This window comes from Macrosteles quadrilineatus, unplaced genomic scaffold (assembly GCF_028750875.1).
Source record: "Macrosteles quadrilineatus isolate MER2022 unplaced genomic scaffold, UCM_ALF_1.0 Scaffold_4__1_contigs__length_99947679, whole genome shotgun sequence".
NCBI classification, from domain to species: Eukaryota; Metazoa; Arthropoda; class Insecta; order Hemiptera; family Cicadellidae; genus Macrosteles; species Macrosteles quadrilineatus.
Window position 1 is genome coordinate 19,601,822 of NW_026542597.1, and position 23,230 is coordinate 19,625,051.

The 23,230-nt window shown below is 36.3% G+C and overlaps 2 protein-coding genes across 6 annotated transcripts in view; one reads left to right on the top strand and one right to left on the bottom strand.

Moving 5' to 3' along the window:
- The window catches only part of LOC128992063 (neprilysin-2), a 50,939-nt gene extending 37,756 nt beyond the window's left edge, over nucleotides 1-13,183 (top strand). For 4 of the 5 annotated variants that reach the window (XM_054415448.1, XM_054415450.1, XM_054415447.1 and 1 more), the window contains 14 exons: nucleotides 507-640; nucleotides 2,117-2,227; nucleotides 2,862-2,968; nucleotides 4,406-4,544; nucleotides 4,890-5,101; nucleotides 5,682-5,858; nucleotides 6,055-6,272; nucleotides 7,386-7,544; nucleotides 8,221-8,364; nucleotides 9,009-9,105; nucleotides 9,770-9,938; nucleotides 10,065-10,183; nucleotides 11,059-11,190; nucleotides 12,221-13,183. In XM_054415448.1, coding sequence (XP_054271423.1) covers nucleotides 507-640; nucleotides 2,117-2,227; nucleotides 2,862-2,968; nucleotides 4,406-4,544; nucleotides 4,890-5,101; nucleotides 5,682-5,858; nucleotides 6,055-6,272; nucleotides 7,386-7,544; nucleotides 8,221-8,364; nucleotides 9,009-9,105; nucleotides 9,770-9,938; nucleotides 10,065-10,183; nucleotides 11,059-11,190; nucleotides 12,221-12,565 — 2,263 coding nt within the window. In that variant the 3' untranslated portion in view covers nucleotides 12,566-13,183. Of the gene's footprint in view, nucleotides 1-506; nucleotides 641-1,446; nucleotides 1,546-2,116; nucleotides 2,228-2,861; nucleotides 2,969-4,405; nucleotides 4,545-4,889; nucleotides 5,102-5,681; nucleotides 5,859-6,054; nucleotides 6,273-7,385; nucleotides 7,545-8,220; nucleotides 8,365-9,008; nucleotides 9,106-9,769; nucleotides 9,939-10,064; nucleotides 10,184-11,058; nucleotides 11,191-12,220 lie in introns of those variants that run through there. The other variant, XM_054415451.1, reaches the window with a different exon arrangement.
- A 1,865-nt stretch (nucleotides 13,184-15,048) lies between these two features.
- On the bottom strand, nucleotides 15,049-23,208 carry LOC128992533 (uncharacterized). The gene is made up of 3 exons (XM_054416154.1): nucleotides 22,811-23,208; nucleotides 17,727-17,850; nucleotides 15,049-15,392 (listed from the first exon to the last, which is right to left on the bottom strand). The coding sequence occupies exons 1-3, from the start codon at nucleotides 22,966-22,968 to the stop codon at nucleotides 15,102-15,104; spliced, it is 573 nt and encodes a 190-aa protein (XP_054272129.1). The 5' UTR covers nucleotides 22,969-23,208; the 3' UTR covers nucleotides 15,049-15,101.
- Nucleotides 23,209-23,230: the final 22 nt, after the last annotated feature.

Genomic DNA, 23,230 nt, shown 5'->3' on the forward strand with positions numbered 1-23,230 from the left:
AAACCACTTCCGACTAAAATTTTACGTAATTTGGCGTAAAACCCTAGAGGGTAAAATTGCTATACACATAACGAATGAATGAAAAAACAGCTGTTTTTGCTGCAGTATGACGAAAAATATTTCGGTATGGTAAATAACTCATTAGTAGCTGTTTTAAATTAATCCAAGATGGCCGCTAACCACCAAGGACTCTCAATATCTAATTTTATCCGCTTCGGTCGTTATCCGTTGCCTCACTTTTCCAAATTCATATCATTCCCGTTGAATAGTCTAGGTTATAGTGCTCAAATCACTATAAATCACCTTCCAAATCTGAAAGACGCGGGTACGATTCCTAGCGAGGTCGTTTTTGGACCCAGGTGTCATTTGTCAACGGACTATTATTAATGATCCTATCTTAAACAAATCCAAGGTTTGGATCCCTTTCATAAGGGTAAAAATCAAAATCCCGATAGCGCAGAAACACAAAATTGAGAAAACACTGATGGTTTTTGTTGTTGTTCCAGGAACCCAACATGGTGGAGGCGCCGGACGCTGATGGAGCGATACTGCACGGTGCTCGCAGCCGCCGCCATCTTCCTCTGTGGCGTCCTCACTATCGCGCTCTCTATCCTCTATGTACGAGAAACAGAGCGGCCAGGTGAGTCCCATCATTGATTATATACATCTCGAGATGTATAATAAATACTGCACGGCGCTAGCCGCTGCTGCTATCTTCCTCTATGGCATCCTCACTATCGCGCTATCTATGTGAGAGAAACGGAGCGACCAGTTGAGTCATATAATTGATTACACACATCTCAAGACGAATAATAAACACTCCCTCCAACACTTAAAGCTACTAAACGCTTAAAGCACTTAAAGCTGGTGGAATGTCATATATTGTTTCCAACATGTGATATAATTTAAGTTTTTCATCTTGAATGGGAATGTTGGCAGGAATTTGAAATCTAAAGTGTGTTCATTGATTTAATAGTGTATATTTATATGCTTTCTCTCATCTTATAAAAATAAATTCAACAAATTAGGTGAATATATACAGTATAAGGATGATTAAAAACGATTGCTTTTAATTCACCCACGATTACTAGAAAAAATTCACCCTTCCCAAAAAATAGTGGTATATGTTGGTTCTTTATGTTACCGATGGTCGATTTATTAGCCTTTGCAAACCTCTATAATATATTAATAGTAATTTATAGATTTTAATCATTTCACGATAGTTTCTTAGATGTATTTAAAAGTTTTCACTAATGTTTGAAGCTTTGCAAACAACCTTCTTTTTCAAAAAGTTGGAAACTTTCACGCCAAGAGTTTTCCAAACAACTTGAGACTTTGCTCAAAGACTCAATCACACACATGCTACATTAGCCTACATGTAAAATCAACCCCATCAAAATCAGCTGTTATCATCCAAAATAATAGTGTGTTTACTAATATTAGAGATAGCTATTTTTTGGCAATATTTTCTGATGAACATTTTGGTTTTGTTACATAGTTTTGTTTTATTTTATAAGATATGTGACGGGTTCACTTTATATGAAGGTTTGTCTTCAAATCAAACCATAAAGAAAGTGAAAACACGTGACAGCTTTTAGTCCACAAGTGCAATGATACTAAAAATAATATATGAACCATTTTATGATTTTCATGCTATAACTATTTTTTTGAATTTATTATTTGGAGTGAAATGACTACAGAATTTAGAAACTACAGTAACTACCAATGTAGTAAATTCCAGTTATGATATTTGTGCTGTTATTTAATTGTAACTCATCTTATGATTTTAAAACTATAGTTAGAGACATAATGAGGTTAGGTAAACAAATTTTGAAAAATAAACACAAACACCACTCGTGCTCTTCAAATAACGTTTTAAAATCGTATATATTAAAATAATAAATCATTAAAGTAGCCCTGTTTTTATTATTTAAAAAAAAAACCCTTTGATTGAAAGTTTACACAAGAAACGTTAGTTTTATCACCGGTGGCTTTACCATACACCTAAACATTCCAAAACTTGAAAAGATAGCATTGTTATGTTTATTGAACTCTCATAACTTGTTTAGAATTTTTATTTGTTCCAAAATGACTTAATCATGTTTCCCTGTTTTAGAGTCAATGCCCAGTGCACCTGCTGCACTGGACATGGAGAAAGGCATCTCCTTATGGCAGAACAAATCTCGTGAAAAAGGACTTTGTTTGACTCCAGGATGTGTCTATGCAGGTGAGTTAACTATGTGCAGACTGCAGAGAGATTACTAGCAAAGACTTTCCACAATCAATGATTTTGATAGATATCGTATGATCTCATAATCAAAATTAACTAGTGTGGCTATAAAATATTATATATTTCACATTTATAATATTAGTAATAATAACCACACTTTTAAGCTCAGTTAGGACCAATAGAAGATTTAGTATTCTTAAATAACTATTTTAAGCTAATAAAGTATACTGTTTTTATTTTCTTTATTTTAATAATGTTTTGTAAACTTCACTTTGTAATGTATTATAAATCATATTTTATGGAAGAAAAAGTAATTATTTCCCAAAGATTTTTAGTCTACATAAAGGTTAAAGATACATTTTGTTAATAAATGAAAATTAAAAAAAATATCTTTCAAAAAATGGTTTTATAATTTAAAACGTGTACCTATTCAATTTCAACAAACTGGTGTTTTGTAGCTCATAGGGGCCAATTTTATATTATGTAGATACAACTCAATTTATTTACCGAAAAAATTGATTGAGTTCAAGTTGGTCAAAAGACTACATGCGTGTATATTTGATTTTTTTAGATCGTAACGGTTAATGAAGGTAACCGACCGAAACTAACTATTTGTTTTATCCCTCAACAGCTGCTGAAGTTTTGAATAGCATGAACAAAGATGTTGATCCCTGTGACAACTTTTATCAGTTTGTCTGTGGCAATTTTCTCAAAGAAACCAAAATTCCTGATGACAAGGTAAGTCCATCCATTTGTAATTAATAATAATAATTAATTGTCAGAATCAAACACCTCAGTATCTCAAATTTTCTGAATGGCAAAGTAGGACAAGCATGTCACTTGAGGTAGTTGTTAAAAAAAATGACCCCATCAAGGTAAAATTTAATAAGATAAGCTTTGTTTTGGTATGCTTTATCTAAGTGTAGTGTAACAGTATTCACCCTGTAAAATAGCTGTTCTTTATTTAAGTCCTTGGTTTGTGATGGTTAGGTTTTTTAAAATATAATTACTAAGTGAGTAAATGCAGAAAATGGCCCATTTATCAACAAATAGCTGGATAATGATTAATTTTTTAACAAAGTTAAAAAATATTAATGCCTCTTGCTTTTATTCTATTCCTAAACAATCTTTTTTATATACTGTATCTATAATTTTCAGCATAATCAATAACAGTGATAGTTTATTGATAATAAATTTCTGATAGCTCTGGCCACTTCCCTGTCCAGCTATCTATGAATTAAAATAGTGTATGATTACATTAGTCTATTTAAAAAATAATAACATACTTTCAAACTTAAGTAATTTTATATTACCATGATATTAAACATCTTAAAATCAGTTTATTTGTTTAAAAAGGCATGTTTATGCATAAATACAAGAAAATTTACCAGATTCAACATAAAAAGTTGAGACATGTTAACATTAACATTACTATTGGACACTGTTCGATCTATCAGGATGACCAACTCTCAACAATATTAATTTTAAGTTTTACAAATTTTCTAGACAATAATTTGTGTCATAAATTATGCATCGTATTTCACAGTAATTTATATTAATTTTAAAGTAATTCATTGCTATTACTTCTTGACCTCATGACTGGAGTCTCAGTTTCCTGGTCAGGAACCGATGAGAACCTCTTCTGCGAAGGAGTGGGGGATTGTGCCCCTCACGTCGATTAAAGAAAAATTATAAAACAATTTTTTTTTATAATAAGATTAACTTTTTAATTTTAAAATTAAACTGTCATAACCTAACCTAACCAACCAAACTTGCTGATACAGTAATATAAAAAAATTCAAGATAGATATCGAATGAAATTTTTGCTAATAAAAAAAATATTTCTGTTCATAAAATAAAATAAAATTATAAATGCTTCAAACTCTATTAAAAGATGTACAGTTAAGAAGTAATCGCATTCTAAGCAAAATCTTTGACAAAACGTTAATGTCACCAGTAGAATTCGATCTGGATACCTCATCGACATCGAGTACGCTAACCACTACGCCACGAACACCGATGGCTTCACCTCATATCGTTGCGGTAATGGTGTTCCCTCAAGAAAAGAGTGACGTCATGCCCCCCACTCTTTCCCTAATGAGGTTCTCATCGGTTCCTGACCAGGAAAACGAGACGCTACTTTCCATGGTCTAATATTTCTTATTTTTTTTTTAGACTTCAGTGACATTGTTTAGCAAGATAGATGACAAACTCACTGAACAGTTGAGAGTAATCATAGAAGAACCTTCAGCAGAAGATGAACCCCGGCCCTACAGAATGGCCAAAGACTTGTACAAATCCTGTATGAATCGGTGTAAGTAATAACGTATAAACAATCTTCATCAAAAATACCTTTCTAACCAATCATCCTGACAAAGTCAATACTTTAGTTGAACAGTAAACAAAAACATCTCCCACAAGACCTGGTAAAAAACATTAAATTTAAAGATGAACCGTAACATTGTATACACAACTTATGAAACTAAAATCCAAACCACTTCTTTGTTTTATAAATTGCGGATTTCTAGAGCTAATTTGGTTGGAACCCCATTCTGAACAATACAACATCAAACGGTTTTACGGAAACTTAAAAACAGTAGTCGAAGTAGATTAAAACTCTGAAAGTGTTCTACTAGGTACTAAATCTATTATGTTATAGCGGATATTGAGGAGAAAGGCTTGACCTACATCAAGGAACTTGTACAAAAGATGGGCGGTTGGCCTGTGCTGGAGGGAGACCAGTGGGACCCGGCAAAGTTCACCTGGAAAGACACAGTCTACAAGTTTAAAGACGAGGGCTTCAGCATTGATTATTTGATTGACTTTTCCATCACAACCGACTACAAGAACTCCACTAAAAGGGTTATTGATGTGAGTATTGTAAGAGATAAGACAAATACATGATTTACGTAAGAGATAAGATTCAGTTGTATGCATTATGATGGGATAAAGTATATGAAAATTAATTATCGAGACAAACTAAAACCTCATGATTCTTACAGTTAACCACAGAGAAGGAAGGTACAGAAGAAACACTCAGGTACAATTTAATAGTGTCTAGCGTAGTCGCTGGTGTCTAGGGCAAAGTCCAATACCGCCTGCTGTCATGTACTACAACTCTCAAAGTGGAGGAAGACACTGAGGTCTGAGTGATAGCAACTTCCTCACAGTGCTCGCCGCTCAGGCTCTTCTTTGCTCGTCAAAAGTATATTTTTGGCACAACATACCAGAGTTGAAGGTACAAACAAGGTTGTCCCATAAGCGTGTTTCCTATGTACCTTCTCTCTATGGGTTAACCTAATTTTTTATTCATTTACTATTGAATTTATACCATCCTATTCTGTTAGTAGAGATGAGAGGCTCTACTCCAATTAACAATACATAGACTAACAAATAGTGTATTTAACATTGTGTACAACTGGATTTTTAAAATCCTATTTTTCACCAATAGCTGGACCAAGCGTCACTGAGTCTGAGCAGAGAGTACTTGGTGAAGGGAATGGAGGAGAAGCTTGTACAAGCTTTGTACAGTTACATGGTAGACATCGCTACCATGTTTGGGGCTGACCGCGACCGGGCGACCAAGGAACTCAAGGAGTCGTTGGACTTTGAGATAGAACTTGCTAAGGTAAGTGACCATGTCATTGTACACACTGTCTGCTTGAAGTGTCATAAATTTATATGCTGTCAGACAAAGTGACTTTTCTACCAGGATTCTGGAAGACATTGAAATTTTGGACGTATTTGATTCTTGTACCGATATAAGCAAAAACAAAACCTTGAACTTTATGTAAATGTTTGTAAACATCGCCTTCACTTTACAGATTTCCATGCCTCCAGAAAAGCGACGAGATGCCAACAGGTTGTACAACCCCAGGACTATCCCCGAACTCCAAGAGAGGTACCCATCCATTCCCTGGGTTGAATATATCTCCACAATCCTGCCTAAGAGCGTCCCATTGATGCCGGATGAAGTTGTTATTTTGGACGAGCCTAAGTATATCGAGGACCTGGAAGCACTTCTGAGCAATACTCCAAAGAGGTAGAGTAGATCTTTCAATTTTTTACGGGGTTTTACTAAATCCTAGTTTTTTTATTGGTTCAGTGGTGTGGAGCAGGAACAAATGTGAATAGCTTTTCCACTCGGCTTGTTCCAAAGAACCTATATATTGATAGGCGACCTGTATTTTTCTACGACAACAGTGAGCGTTTCCGCACTGGAACATTTATGACTTCGCCACTGGTTCCCTTATAAATGGGTTATATAGTCAATGGTTATACCAAATAGGCTTTATTGGTTTATGGTACAAAATATTATACATAAAAAACTCAAGTGTTGTATGTAGACAAAAATAAATCTTAGTTATTCTTTGTGTATATAAGTTTGAGTCTCAAAATCACTTTGGTAAGAATCACCTTTTGCTGATCTACATTAAATTTAGTCCTCTCATTCTTAGCTTTTAAAGCATCTAATCCTCTGTTACATAGTTTTTCCTCTAGTTCCATATCGATAACAATTCCTGGATAAAGTTATGAATTAAAAATTAAGTTAGTTAAATTATCCTGAAGAAAAATTTAGTTTTTTAATGATCTAAACTAGAAACAGATTACGTTTTAACTTGTATTACAGGGCTGTTAATTTGTGGTCCTGGCTTAGACATAAAAAATACAAAAGGCATATCCCTCATATTCAACAAAAAGCTATCATTACTTGTCATTCTTGTCAATCAAAAATGGCAGGTTTAGGTATATTTTCACTTTTCAGATGTGTTGTAATAGTCAATTAACCCTTTGAGGTTGATTTATTTTTTATGAGTATGTGGTATAGATCACCATTCGAGGAGTCGAGAAACTGGCGCACGGCGACCTATACTCTCAATTCGACTGCAAAGGGTTAATATTCTAAATGAGTCAACTGTAAATATCCTTCTTTACGAGGTTTTCAAATGGCAAAATTCAATTTAAGCTATTAGAAATTAGCTTTTTCTGTGGTTTTTTAATATAGGCTACTAATTGATTGTTTTAACTTTCCTTTCGCCATGGGTAATGGGACCAATTTAGAGAAGTCAATGATTTCAACACATTGAATATTATGAGCCTTGGTCACTCATGTCATCTTATCAGATATTTAGTTGAATGTGAATGTGGTGTTCAGGGTGCAGGCCAACTACATGTTGTGGCGCGCAGTTGCGTCGTCTGTCTCATCCTTGACGGAGAGTCTACGCAAGCGTCAGCTAGAGTACGGCACAGCGCTGTCCGGACGAACTGAGAGAGAGCCAAGGTGGAAGGAGTGTGTTGGTCTCTCAGCCGGAAGGTGAGTAAATAAGTTTAAATTATTTTATTTTCAATACAAGGTTCTAGAGAAGCAGTGAGATATTGTTACAAATGTGAGTTTGAATAGTCATTAATTCCATGATTAAACAATACAATATTATTGTGATTGATTTTGCCAAACAAAATTTATTCCCCAAATAGTTGGTTTATCTTATTAGTGGCCAAGAGACAACATGGCAGGCTTCTAATTTTAATTTTATACTCTGAGGGAACTCTAAAATTAGGTTAATGAAGTAGTATGTATTAGGGAACCCTTTGAAGTTAGTGTTTTGTATGGAGTTTTTAAAAGAATTTAATTATATTAACACAGTCAGTTGCTAAAACTACAGTAACTGAGAAAACAGTGTTTCAATCAAAGAAAACATCCCAGGATAAAAACTCATTCAAGTGACAGAACAAACAACGTATTAAACAATGTTAGCTTTTGGTGAATTTATTTGTCCAAGCAATTCCTTAAAAAAGAGAACTTATTGACCATCACAATCAGTTCATCATGAATATAACTACAGAGTAAAACTGCACCTAAAGGGGTTTGTAGTGATATGGAACAATATGTAATAACCAACAAGTTAATTTTGTGAATTGTAATAAAAGTATTTTTGTCAATACCTTTATTCACCTAATACGTTTATGTTTCACCTAATGATGTTTTCCAGTTTATCTTTGGCCGTTGGTTCATTGTATGTGCAACGCTTCTTCAAGCAGGAAGCAAAAAAGAACGCATTAGAAATGGTGGACAACATCCGTGAGCAAATGTACAAGATTCTGCAAAATGTGGACTGGATGGACGAAGAGACTAGGTAAAGTATGAAAGACGTTTTGTTGTATTAACGATTTTAACAGTTCGAGGAATTAAATAGAAAATGAATTCAAATAATTTTCCACACACACCTAAAAAATATATATACAGTATTACGTCAATAATTCAGAGGTAAAAAATCCGGACCGTCAATAATTTAAATTTGGCTATAGCTTTTGTACCGTTTTTTTAAAACCACTGCTGCAGTTTAAAAGTGTATCACATATTTTTTTAAAAGCTCAAATACGTAGTGTCTGATGTGGTTACTGTACATTGTACACATATCGCTATGAATTAGCTACGACACATTGCTTGAACATAGCAAATGTTTTAGATTCATCTCTATTTTAGACCCTTCATTGAACCCATAACCTATAATTTAAAAAATATACAATTTTAATTTTTTTCCTCAAATACTGTGTACTGGCCCTTATCCGGTCAGTTTGGTAAACCGGATGGGGTCAGGTCCCAATTAATCCGGATTATTAACGTTCTTCTGTACTTTGTTTGAAAACGAAATCAACAACACTGAAGATCTACATTGAATGAAAGTGTTTTAAACTACAGCTTTTGAACTGGGAGTGTAAAACAATGATCACAATTTCAGTATTGATTTTAAAGTTTACCAGAGTTTTTCATGTACAGGAAAAATGGCCTTGAGAAGGCTAGGGCGATGACATCTCATATTGCCTACCCTGATGAAATATTGGACTCCAGCAAGCTAGAGGAATTCTATCAGAAGGTTGGCTTGAATTTAACACAATTTAGGTGTTGGTCTTGATGTTACTGTTCTCTAAGTAAAAAAACACATAATTATAATTGAATAGAATGAATGATGAATTCAAAGGAATTTTGTTACTTACTATATTTATGTTTTGATGGATACCACTTGCAAAGGCAATTCAAAATATCTATCAATTCAATCCGTTTGTCAAATAGTGTTTCAAATGAATAACTTACTTGAAATTTAGTAATATGTATTTGTGAAAGTAAAAACATAGACTAACCTGCTACATAAGTGGACTTCTATTGTTAATTTGAAGCCCATTTTTTTGTCTAGTTCATGATGATGTCGTCAACACTGATCTCTAGTGTCAATGAAATTTTGATTTTATTATTTTAGGGTTAATTTCATGATGTGTGCTTTACTGTTTGGTCATATAGCTAGCCGACGAGTTATTGTTTATGATTAGATCGTTTTATTCGGTTGAACAAGGTTTTAAATTAATTGAAATAACAATAAACAAATTGTAAACAAAACACAACCTCTATAGTGCACTGGACGGACCTAAAAATAAAATCTTGGCTTCAGCTGATGTAAAAGGATGACATATCTACTTGGAGAGTAGCCTATGTTTTATCCATGGTAAAAAAATCTAATTTAATCAAATGTTTGTATGTTTTAGCTTGAGATTACACAAGGAAACTACTTAGAATCAGTATTAAACTTGACTAAGTTTGGGCTTGACTTTTCCTTTGGAAGATTAAGGAAACCGGTTAATAAAACCGACTGGATATCCCACGGCCGTCCTGCAATTGTCAACGCTTTCTACAGTTCCATTGAAAACTCGATCCGTGAGTATATCATATTATATTTTTTTATATTGACTTTTTCACACCTAAAACTTTTTTTTACCTAGCTCTAAGGACTTTCAATACATTTTTCAAATAAGATTATCATTGATTTGTGTGATTTTTCAGAGTTTCCAGCTGGTATCTTACAAGGAGCGTTCTTCTCTCACGACAGACCTAACTACATGAACTATGGAGCAATCGGATTTGTGATCGGCCATGAAATCACCCATGGGTTTGATGATCAGGTAACACATTGGAACAGTATCTTTAGGTGGCTATAGGAACACATAATTACAATCAATTTTTATAAAACATCCAAAATTCTTTAACTGCTCTAAATATGAAGCAATAACACTTTGAATTAAGAGCGAACTAAATGTTGTCTCTACATCTTTTCCAAATCGCTGAAAATTATTTGCTTCAGCTCGAAATACCATTTTTGAATTGTTCTGTTTGGTCTGTTCTTTATTAAGGTGACTTCAAACTACTGAAATGTTAATTTTGTATGGTATTATGTGAACTCTCTACACACTACAAATTGTACAAACCTGAAGAAAGAGATATAATTTTAAATAGTTTACAATAGGGCATTGATAACTAGACAGGATAGGAAATAAACAATTAAAGTAAGTAATGAGCGTTTTAATTAGTCTGGGTCAAGTACCTGAGAGGTTAAGACAAATTTTGAGATTCCTGTTTCATGTGATACAACCAAAAGTGATGTCAAAACCTCTTTAGGTACCATAATTTAAAAAATCTTGTTCTTTATCACATTCTATACTCCATACTTCCATACTTTTTTACATTTATCCTTTTTGCGTAGTTAATATTGTTTATCTGTCTGTTTAAAATGTTTTAAATTTGTTGGTATAGTGAAGATGTTGATTTTTAATGTACAAAACAAAATGAGGATTTTTATTAGAAGACTTGTGTGTTGAGATTGTGTGATACAGTATTACCTTTTAACAAAAAGAGAAAGAATATAGCCCTAATCCTTAATATGTGCTCGTTGGCACAGACGAAGGATATTATAGTTAAGATTATGTTAAAAATATGGGGTTAACTAATACCGTACACTTTAATGAGGTCTGAGAATCTACTTTGTTTTGCCTTTGTTTAGGGACGACAATTCGACAAGAACGGAAATTTGGTTGACTGGTGGGCAACAGAAACCAAAGAAGCTTACCTCAAGAAAGCTGACTGCATTATTAAGCAATATGGAGACTACAAAGCAGAAGAAGTTGGACTTAATGTGAGATTTTGGAATTTATTTTGTTAATTTTTACTAGACTGAAAATTCAATAGGTTGTAAAAAAATAAAATAGATTGTATGATGAATATAACCATTCGTCTTACATCCGGCATGAACTGGAAACGGTTGTAAATAATACTTTCTGATATAAGATTTTTTTAATAGTGTCAGAATTTCTGTGCACTTTGTATTTTCCTACAGGTATCTAGCAAAACATTAGGTAAACCTGAAAATGTTTTCCTGACTGTATCCTTGGTCCTCTTCCTACTGACTTCCAAAACATCTTAATCAAATACCGACCATTTTCCTCAATTGTGTTTTACTAAAGATGCATTTTATGCCATAGTAACACTTGGTTTCCACGTTATTCTCTCAGTCTACAAATGTTCTCTAGAGCCTTGGGTGTTCTCCCTGCACGACCCTAGATGACAAACGTTCTGGTCCATGGTTTCTGGTACCTACATCAGCTGATTTGCCTCCTTTTTAGCAACACCTTTATCTTCTGACACCCACAATTATGTAGCCATATCGGCCCTCCCCAACGTTAGATCAATAATATCTTAGAAGTAAGAGTTGGATTGTAAGAGTATTAAAAAAAGACCATTTTCATTTGCAGTCCTTTCACACAATTGTATATATTGTTCTAACAGAATGTGGAATGTCCCATACAGATGTGTCTTACATAAAAAGTCTAACATAACAGCAATATAAATGGTGGTATTAGTTTAAAGTTTTTGTCCTACTTTTACATTTTAGGACACTAAACTGTATCCTGGAATCGTTAACACATTATTTCAGGCTAGACTTAGAGGGTGGCGGCATTATCACTTGAATGAAATCCATGATTGGCGGGAGTTGAACCCGAGGCCTCGGGGACAGAAATCCCACACTTTACCACTAGACCAGCTTGCTCCTCATAGTTTTGAAATTCATACCACCTTTTAGATGAAAACAGAATTAGCTGTAAGGCTATATGTTTATGTAGTGTATGAAAATTGCTTGATTTACACCCATTACTTTTCACCCACAGCTAAATGGAGTCAACACCCAAGGGGAGAACATTGCCGACAACGGTGGTATCAAGCAGGCCTACTACGCGTACCAACATTGGGTCAAGGAGCATGGCAGGGAGGAGGACAGACTGCCCGGACTACAAGACTTCACACCACAACAGATGTTCTGGATCAGTGCTGCCAACACGTGGTGCTCCAAATACCGTCCGGAGACATTAAAACTGCGTATCATCACCGGACAACATTCTCCGGGCGAGTTCCGAGTGAGAGGACCGTTCTCGAACCGACCTGAGTTTGCCAAAGACTTCAGTTGTCCGACCGGCTCTAAAATGAACCCAACCAAAAAATGTCAAGTATGGTAGGATTCCCGGGATTTGTTTTCTCTCTCAGATTTCTTAGCTAGTCTCTTCAGTATAAAAATCCATTTTGGTTTTGAACAAGTGAAATTTTAACAAATGTATAAACAAAGAGAATGTGTCTGGCGGCTGGTTTCCGCAGAGAAAACGTTTTAACTCCCCTTATTATGTACTTGTATATATAAAAAGACAACTTAAAAATGACATTACAAGACAAAATGTGTAGTTGTAGTTTATTATAAGCGCACATAATTTAATCTTGATGTAAAAGTGTTATCGATTTATCTATTTGGCTATTGAAATTTATCAATACATTAAGACATTAAATTACAAGTTAAAAAAATATTAAAGGATCCATGAAAGACGAATTGTGACTTAGAATTATTATAAGACTGAACTTTTTTATTTGTAGGGACAGAAGGAGTCGTTTTATTTAATGGTGCTACTGAATTTTATGTGTTAGATGTTCTATGTTTCTTATAATGATCAAGTCTGTACATAGCACAACCATGGACAATAAGATTGTAATTTATCAGAAACAACAAATGCTGTAATCTGCACTCTGCCTTGTCCACATTATTTTGTATACTCTTCTAATTTTTAGTAAATGTTATATTATTTTAATTTTTCTTTGATTACCTGGATTTTTACACCATACTATTTTAAGGTAAGGACTGCGATGATACAACGCTTGGCTATAAAACAGACCGAGAACCAAGTCAGATAAAATCGAGCCGAACCTTGATTTTATTCTTGAAAAATTATCACAATCACAGTATCTGTGAAAATAACCTGATCAAAAATTTATGAAATCAAAGTGATTGCAGGAGATTATAATGTCCCCGCAACCACTGGAGATGTTAACGATTCTGATAGACAAAGGTCTCCTCTCACACAGGCATTTTTACGATTTTACCCCGATTGTGGGAGGGTGATGATGATATCTCCGAGATTGTGGGAAATAATCTCCGGAGTCAATCAGACAGTGTTTTATACCACGTACTCCCACACCAGTTGTGGATAGGATAGGTCTACTGTTGAAACTAATTTCATGCTGTTAGCCTCCGAATCACATGTAGTAAATTAGTGGTTTTAAAAATACCTTTTACTGCCAGAGTGATTCTTGTAGTCGGTCTAGGCTACCGGTTTCGACTCTCAAAGAGACATGGAAGTCTAGACCAGTCTGCTATGCCGTAGGCCTATACGTCACCACAAGTTTTACTTTGTAACTAATTTGTGAAATGTTTACGTTGTTTCTTCTGTGTACTTTTGTGTGTTTTTGTTAGTCAACAATACTGACTTGTCCTGAATGAATGATAATTGAGACCCTTGTGGTCTGATGAAGACTACCTTTGAAGATTCAAAACCAGTAGCCTAGACAGACCACAAGAATTTCAGTAAAAAAATTATTTAAACCGCTATTATATTTTGCTAAAACTAGCAATAAAATTATTTTTTAGGCTTAATAATTACCAAATATCCCTTCTAACTGGAGAGGGGAATGGTTCCATACCCTCAAGTTTAATTCTTGCCAAGCGGTGCCAAATGACCTTGCTTTGTCTCTAGTTTACTAATACAGTAGACTCTTGCTCATCGGGACTAATGTGGCGGACGTCCGGTCCGGATTACGAAAAATCCGGACTATCGAGAGTCGGGCAAATACACAGTACTGTATATAGCCGTTTTTTCAATTTTGTTCCAGGTCCACAGTAATGATAGCCGGGCATATGCACTTCCACCGGTAATAATTTTTTCAGCCAAATTTTGTTCCAGGTCCACAGTAATTGTAGCTCGGTCATATACACTTCCACCGGTAATAATTTTTACCGCCGAGTTTATTATAAGTTATATTATAAGTTTATTTATAAGTTATCCAAGTTTTTTCATTATTCGAGGTAGTCTCGGTCCTGTTTCGCTCGGATAATCGGACTTCTACTGTACTGAGCCACTAAAAAAATCACGATTGCCGATCCGGACTACCGGGAGTCCGGACAAGGCCGATCCGGGTGAGCGAGAGTCTACTGTATTCTCAGATTTCTAACTTAACTTGCAGCTAGAATCTTATCATGTAAAGCATAAACCATGAGTGTTTCCAAGACGCAACAATTGATTTAGAACTCGGAGTCAACTTTTATACAACCAAAAATCTGAGGCTTATTTTGGTGTATCATTTCCAGTAATGTTTCGCTGTGTGGCTAAGTAAATGTTTAACTCTTATAGGGTGCATTTTACAATGTTTCTTTTACTTCTTGCTTAAGACTACTATATCTGAGGACAAGTAGTAGGCCTACTTTTAGTTCAATTTTGTACCAATGATTTAAAATTAGTAAAATAACCAATAAATAAAGAGAAGACATCCACACATTCAAGTGTTAATGGAAATAAACATGACATACAATACAACTCTCACAGCTTAGTTGTCTAACTAAACATTGTTGCAGCTTCATGTCTAGACATCTTAATTGTAGGATTGTTACAAAAGAAAAATGTTTGCAAATAAACCACTTTTATTAATACAAGAAACTCAACAAATTCTAGACCACTAGTTTCTAGAGGTCAACCATTTGTCTCTATACTTCTTCTTGATTGTGTCAGCCTCCATTTTCAATGGGTCTTTGAAGAATTTATGAGAAGCTTCCAAACGTGACTCATCGACTCCAGATCCGATTTTCTTGATAAGGATAAACTGACCTTTATCGTTCAAATATCCTTCATCGCCCTCCTTTGGTTCACCATAGGGAAACGTGATCGGAGTTATCTTTACCATGTGTTTTACGATCCACAATAGTTTGTTGACGTGAGGAGTGTTTTTCACGATTCTCTTGTCAGCTTGCTGAAATAAACGTTGGAATATATTGAAAACGATTAATTCTACTGAATAATTGTTGGAATCATATTTGTGTGTTATCAATTAAGTCTTTAACTCAAAAAGGTAAACTTCAATCTTGATGTTGATGGTACAAGCATCCAGGCCAAATAAACTGTTTTACACACACAACTTACAAGATAATTTAAGATGCCAATAGGCCTTCTATACCACCGGTGTGTGTAGTTTTAAGCAAGAGGTGACTTTGGTGGTGTTTTTAAAAGCCCAGAATCTGTCCTTTTTTGAATTTATTTTGTAAATTTTTTTGGAACATTAAATACATGCAGAACATAAATTTAGCAACAAAGAATGTAAAAACTCATTAACACGTTCGCTATGGCTGCGTTATGGTCGTCCGCTGCCGGGAGCGTGGACAGCGTCGCGTGGATGAGTAGGCTATGCGAAAATGTTTGAATTCAGTTTCATCCAATAGGAAATACAAACTACGTCCCAGTTGTCGTGGAACTAGTTTTACAAAAACCCAATAGATAGCAGCACTAAACAAAACTGCTAGTCGGCCTTCAGTATTGAAAAATGGAGGGAAAAAGCAGGGGCGAAGAACCCGGATACACCACCAAAACATACCACAAAAAAGGGATCAAGCACAATGTTGATGTTGGATTTTTTGCACAACGCTACAGTACAGTATTGCTATTCTAATTGATAGCATTGAATGTCTAACATGCTACAACAGACGTGAAGATGAACAAAGTCAACAATCGCAAAAATAAAGCCCTGTGGAAAATATGAATATTGGCGGTAACCTTGACCAGCACCGAATTAATAACCCACTACCCTAACATGCACGCTAAGGCAAAATATGCGTTTCCTTCTCAATAGCTAGACCAAATATAATGGCAGCTCAATGTCCATGACAAATGTCTCCGATCAGAGGCATGCGCACCCGGGCAGGGATCGATGTCTCCAATCAGAGGCATGCGCACCCGGGCAGGGATCGATGTCTCCAATCAGAGGCATGCGCACCCGGGCAGGGATCGATGTCTCCAATCAGAGGCATGCGCACCCGGGCAGGGATCGATGTCTCCAATCAGAGGCATGCGCACCCGGGCAGGGATCGATGTCTCCGATCAGAGGCATGCGCACCCGGGCAGGGATCGATGTCTCCAATCAGAGGCATGCGCACCCGGGCAGGGATCGATGTCTCCGATCAGAGGCATGCGCACCCGGGCAGGGATCGATGTCTCCAATCAGAGGCATGCGCACCCGGGCAGGGATCGATGTCTCCGATCAGAGGCATGCGCACCCGGGCAGGGATCGATGTCTCCAATCAGAGGCATGCGCACCCGGGCAGGGATCGATGTCTCCGATCAGAGGCATGCGCACCCGGGCAGGGATCGATGTCTCCAATCAGAGGCATGCGCACCCGGGCAGGGATTGATGTCTCCAATCAGAGGCATGCGCACCCGGGCAGGGATCGATGTCTCCGATCAGAGGCATGCGCACCCGGGCAGGGATCGATGTCTCCAATCAGAGGCATGCGCACCCGGGCAGGGATCGATGTCTCCGATCAGAGGCATGCGCACCCGGGCAGGGATCGATGTCTCCAATCAGAGGCATGCGCACCCGGGCAGGGATCGATGTCTCCAATCAGAGGCATGCGCACCCGGGCAGGGATCGATGTCTCCGATCAGAGACATGCAGTAAACGTGTAAAAAAACGAGGAATAATGATATAACTGAAATAAGATGATATAATTAATTAAAAATTGCAACAGAAAAATCAAAATTTTTAATGTTCTTAAGGTACTGTTTAAAAGCAGCAATTACACTAGGCCTATTGTTAGAAGCAGAAAAGCACATTAAACTTAATGTGAAAAAGAAAAGAACAGATAAAAGGAACAAAATAAAACAATCAAAATAAAATCATAAAATGCATTGTTGAATAAGTTTGCAAAGAAAAAGTCATCGGGTGCATTCTATGAGTAACCTAAAGTCACCCCTTTTTTCAACGACAGCCTAACTTATAAATCAGCTCCTATTAGGGCCAGAGGCTTCAAATTCAGAGAATGCTTTTTAAGATTAGGCTACGTCTAATAATGTGTTTGGTACCTACCATTTATTGATTTTGTTAGAATTTTTTTCTGCGGACTCGTAATTTTTGAGGTTTGTGTTTTCAAGGAAAAAAGTACAATCAGTTTTTTTTACGTTTAAAACTATAAATCTTTATATTCTTACATTTTTTTGTAAACTTAACTAGACATTCTACAATCCCGTAGGCCCTAACGCGCTAGTGGGGTTCACATTATAGATTTAAAATAATTTTCTAAAAACTGGTACTTACATCTGTGTCAAGTTTTAATTGGGCAATAATGTCCTTCACCCAGTACGGTTGGCCGAACAAGCTCCTGAATCTCTGCACCATGAATAATTTGGCTGGTTTTATGACTGGTTCAACCTCACCAGGTCTGTTAAAAATTGAAAAATATAGAGAAACATCTTTACCTGAACGAAAATGTAAAATGATTAATGGATCACTATTAAGGTTGTAAAGCTCATGAAATTAATTATCCTTCTGTTTAAATCCATAATAATGAAGCAATTCTGGTTTGTGTTTGTTAAGCTTAGGTATGTAACTTTTTTGCCTTTATCATACCGTATCCTACTTTAGCCTTGCGCCACAAACTTCGGGCCCAAGGCAACAATGTCGTGGGCTTAGATACTGGTAGGCCTACCTGCCATACGTTTTATCAGTAAGAAATAGGAAGAATCCTGCTGTAACTGCTCACCCATTGCTATGCTGGACATGTGCCACGCACAGGCCAAGAACAATTGGGACGGGCAAATGTAAGGTTAAAGAGGCCACCAACCTCTTTAAACCATAAATAGGCTATAGCCTGTTTGTGTGAGTCATATGCATTAAATTTAAGTTAATGCCATCCAAAGTTCAAAACAAATGATTTTTAGGCTACCTATAGGCTATGTAAAAATGTATGACTCAGACCCCAGCTTAAAAACACTTCCTGAAGTGTGAAATTGTGTAAACAGTGTAGGTATAAAAAGAAGTTTTGGAGGATAATAATTGGGAGGAAAGCATTTCCAGTTCCAATTAATGACTGGAATTTAATAAAACCGACCCTAATCACAGTTCCTCCAAAACCTCAATATATACACCAATTTTACACAATTCCACATCTCAAGGATGTTGAATTCACTAAATCGATGTGAAAAATTCACAAGGAATATACATTTGACTCATAATTTACGGCTGTCTCACTCAAAGATAACCAAAACCGGCACGCACAGAGAGCACTATGTCTTTGGTTTGCTGATAGCAAATCAGCAACTAACTTAGCCTACAACATTAAAATCCCTTCGTCCAACGATTACCTACATAAAATTGATTCCCACATATTTCCCCAGGAATCACCCCGTTTCCTACATAATGTCCAAACGTGACTTTCCGACACAATTAGAATGAAAATTAATCACAAATTTGAGCTACGTACGCCTTTGTTACTACTTCACTTAGGTATGGAATTAGGTTATGATCTGTTTATTTATTTTATTGATGTTTTGAATGTAAAAATATAGATTGGTGTACATTTTCATGAACTTGAATACCGTACCTAAATAAAACTATCAAAATCAACTACTTAGCCTACTTTTGCATGATTTTTACGTTTTGATAGAAAGATAATTTTGAACACTAGGGAATGTCAAAGCCATAACTTTAACTTAGAGTTTGTTTTTTTTTTTATTTTTTTTTTATTAATCTTCAATTTTCAATTAAATACTTAGAAATTTGACTAAATGGCTGCACTTTACTTGACGTCCTACACTCATTCAAATGAAAATATCGATCGATATATCGATTAACACGTTCACTGCGTTATATATTTTCCCGCATTATTACACTGGTGCGTTACGAGATCTATAGGTCTCGTCCGCTATGATTACCCAGGTGCGATACGAGACCCCGAGATTACGTTGCGCAGTAATCTTTTGCGCATCATAACCTCGAAATAAATGGAGAGTGAGCGCTCTGTGTTTGTTTATTTGAACCAGTACAATGTTGACAATCTTCAGCCAGCCCAGGAACTGAATATGACGTCATTGTACGAGACCCCGAGATCTCGTATTGCACATTTGTAATACTTCATAATTTATTTGTATTTATTTACAATAAAACATGTGATTTCTATTTATTTACAAATTCCTAATAATCGACAGCAATAAAATTAATATTTTATCACTTTATAGATAAAAAATTAAACTTTTTATAATAATACGTTTTCTCATGGCTGATTCTAGGTTAAAAAAATATAAATGAATAATATGTTTGCACATTATTTATTCCATTACAATTTTAAAACATGGATTGCAATATAGTAAAAATGTGTAATATTATTATACAAAATAAAAATTCCAATGTTTTAAGTGTTGAATGAAAATATCTAAACAAATATACTGTAGTTATAAAATATTTTGTCAAATAAGCCCTTCAAGATTCTTATATTTTTCATATGAATAAAATGTTGATGTTCTCAAAGACACTGAATACTAAAATTAAAATTACACATGTTCTCATTGAAACATTCCAGGCAAAAAAAAGGGTTGGTCTGGACAGTCTTTGCAGAAGGTGTTCACTCTTTTGGTTTTCTTATCAGCCTCTCTTGAAGAGGATGTTTTCCTTAGTTTCTCATAGCATCCTCTGCAACGACGCCTTTTCTTCTTTCCCTCACCCTCTGATTTACTGAGAGCTGGCCTCTTTCTTTGTGGTGGTGTCATATGTCTTACAGGAGCCTCGTCCAGGCCCATTAGGCTTAAAGCAACTGATTCCCTAAACTTAAGCATAGGCATTTTGTCGTTGTTCAGCTTCCCGTAAATAACCCACGAGTTCACCAAGGTGGTTCCCTAGATGAGCTCAAGGGCAACTTTTTTATACCACTTGAGATTTCTTCGTAACGTTGTGTAGTATGACGACATCTGATCACTGTAGTCAACTCCCTTCTTCACGTTATTATAGTCAAGCACACACTTAGGCTTCAGTATCGGCTCATTTGTTCTATTTCTTCTCCCTGAATTTACTAGGGTACTGTCATGATTAGGGGATGATGACACCATTGTCACGTTTCTTTTATCCGTCCATTTTACCACTTTTGTACCATGCTGGCACTTAAATCCAATGCATTGGCCCCTTTTCAACTTAGTTTTCAATCCTTTAGGCAATCCCTTTCTGTTCACATTTACTGTTCCACACATCCTCGTTTTCAGTTCTAGGAGTTTTTCGACGATGGGTATGCCAGTGTAAAAGTTGTCAGTTATTAAGGTCCTTCCTTTGTTGAGAAATCCTTCAATCAGGACATCGTCACTTTCAAAATCCCCCATTAGATCTAAAACCACATCATAGGTGTGCCCATGGGGGCTGTTTATGCTCTTCCCAGCATACAAAATCATTTTAAGTGTATAGCCGTCAACTGTACACAGCTTATACACTTTCACTCCATACTTATGGGCCTTATTCTTTATGTATTGTTTGAAAACAAGCCTCCCTCGCCATGGTATCATTGTTTCGTCTATTACAAGATCCTTGCCAGGTTCCAACGCATACATGTATGCTGAGTTGAGGTAATTCACAATTACTCTTATCTTAGCTAAACGGTCATTTTGGTCAGGAATCCGTTCATTATTCACAAAATGCCAAAACTTCTTTATCAACAAGAAGCGGTCTCTCGTCATGGTTTGTTTAATCAACGGGTTTCCATATAACGGATTCTTAGACCAATACAAATTGATGTGCGGCAGTTGAACTAGGCCCATACAAATCATAATACCTACGAATTTTTTTCATTTCAGCAGATGTTGTGGGAAGCCAATCATTAGACCTTGATTTTGCAGAAGGTTGGTTAGATGATAAAAATTGAATAGCATACCTGTTTGTTTCTTGGGCCATGTAGTCCCAGAGCTCTTCGTCTAGAAAGTGGAGATAAATATCAATAGGTGAAGCAGGGTTGTCAACGTTAATGTTCACTTTTGAATTTCCACAAAACTCTTCAAAATAAACTGTCTCAGGTAAAGTAAAAGGTGATTTGTCTTCGACCCAACAGCACCCGAATTGGTTTATGTCAGGTCCTTCCGATGTGCTGGTACCACCTGAGGTCGTGATCATGCCCCTACCACCTCCACCGACTGTTCCATCTTCCTCACCTCGTCCACCAACTGTTCCATCTTCGCCGCCTCCGCCGACTGTTCCATCATCCCCGCCTCTGCCGACTGCTCCGTCGTCCCCGCCTTCGCCCATTGTCCAATAGTCTCCGCCTCCACCGAGTGTGTGGTTGACAAGATGTCTGCCGGTTAGTTTACGGCGTTGGTCACAATCTTGACGAAATGTTCTCCCATCCGTCATCGCTGTCACATCCATCTCGCAGTTGTCATCTTCATCGTTTTCTCCATCACCACCTGACGAAGCATCGTCCGATGATGGTACATAGTCAGGGTCTTCAATATCGCTTCCATCGAAATCACATAGTTCTTGCTCATCGTCACTACTTTCGGATAATGCACTACTAGGGACCGGCCCATCCAATCCTTCCGTAACCAGTTGTTCCAAGAAAGCACTATTACTGGCATTCACAACAATAAGTTTTGGTCGTTTACGCGTATTGTACACCTTAGCAGGATCGTCAGGGTCTTGAGGGTCGTCAGGGTTGTCCTCATCAGACGAAAACATACTTACAAAAACTCAATAAACAGTGTACACACAGTTAACCACACTAAAACGCAATGATTAGGTTAGCTTTCAATATATCAACAAATAACCCTAGCGCTCTCTGTTGATGTTAGACTACTAAACTTATCGCCACCTGTGGCGCTTGGAGCAACTATTTTTGATACGAGATCCAGAGGTCTCGTATCGTAATAAAGTAAAAGTTTATTACTTCAGTGCGTTACGAGATCTATGTATCTCGTTTGTTTCATGAATGCCAGCTGTTTCAGCAATAAAAATACATTATTTATGTACGGTTTCATTTCTTTACGATAATCGTAGGCCAAAATATCAATGTTGTAATTTACAGATAAATAGCAAGTTGTCGGTCCCGCACCACGGGCTAGGTGCGATACGAGACCCCGGGATCTCGTAACGCAGTGAGCGTGTTATTCGATTGCTTCATTCGATATATTGTTTGGTTAGTTAGGTAAGGTTAACCTAACCTAACTAACCAAACGATATATCGAATGAAAGAATCAAATGAAAATATCGAATCGAAAAAACCAACCGAATGAGTGTAGGACGTCAAGTAAAGTGCAGCCGACTAAATTTTATGTATACATTTACATCACTAACTCTAGAAACAACCCGTTTCTTATCACTCTATCACAAGGTACTAACTTAGATGCCTTCGAAATAGGATTAGGCCTACTCACCGAGGATAGTATGTAAATCCATAACATTTTATGCCACCAGGCCAGTAATCCTTATCTCGTTTTCTAATGGAAGGATTGACCGTAGAAGTAGTCAGACACTTAACACAAAAATTTAAACTTGAAGGTAAACTGGAGAGTGTCTTTGTAAAAGACAACATTTCACCAAACTACAGAGACAGACTAAAGTTGTACTGTTGTAGTTGTAGCCAGGTTAAGATAGCTCTAGTAACATACCATACAATGACCGATTCCAAAATCTTTTTTATCTAGTCAAGGCTTTAATATTAATTTCAGTCCGATCGCTTCATAGGTTTCGTGAAATAAACAATTAATTAGTGAAAGATTAGTAATAATAATAAATAACAATCTATGTCGGCCGTCGCCCTCGGATAAGTTTTTTTAGGTTAAGTAGTGTTAAGT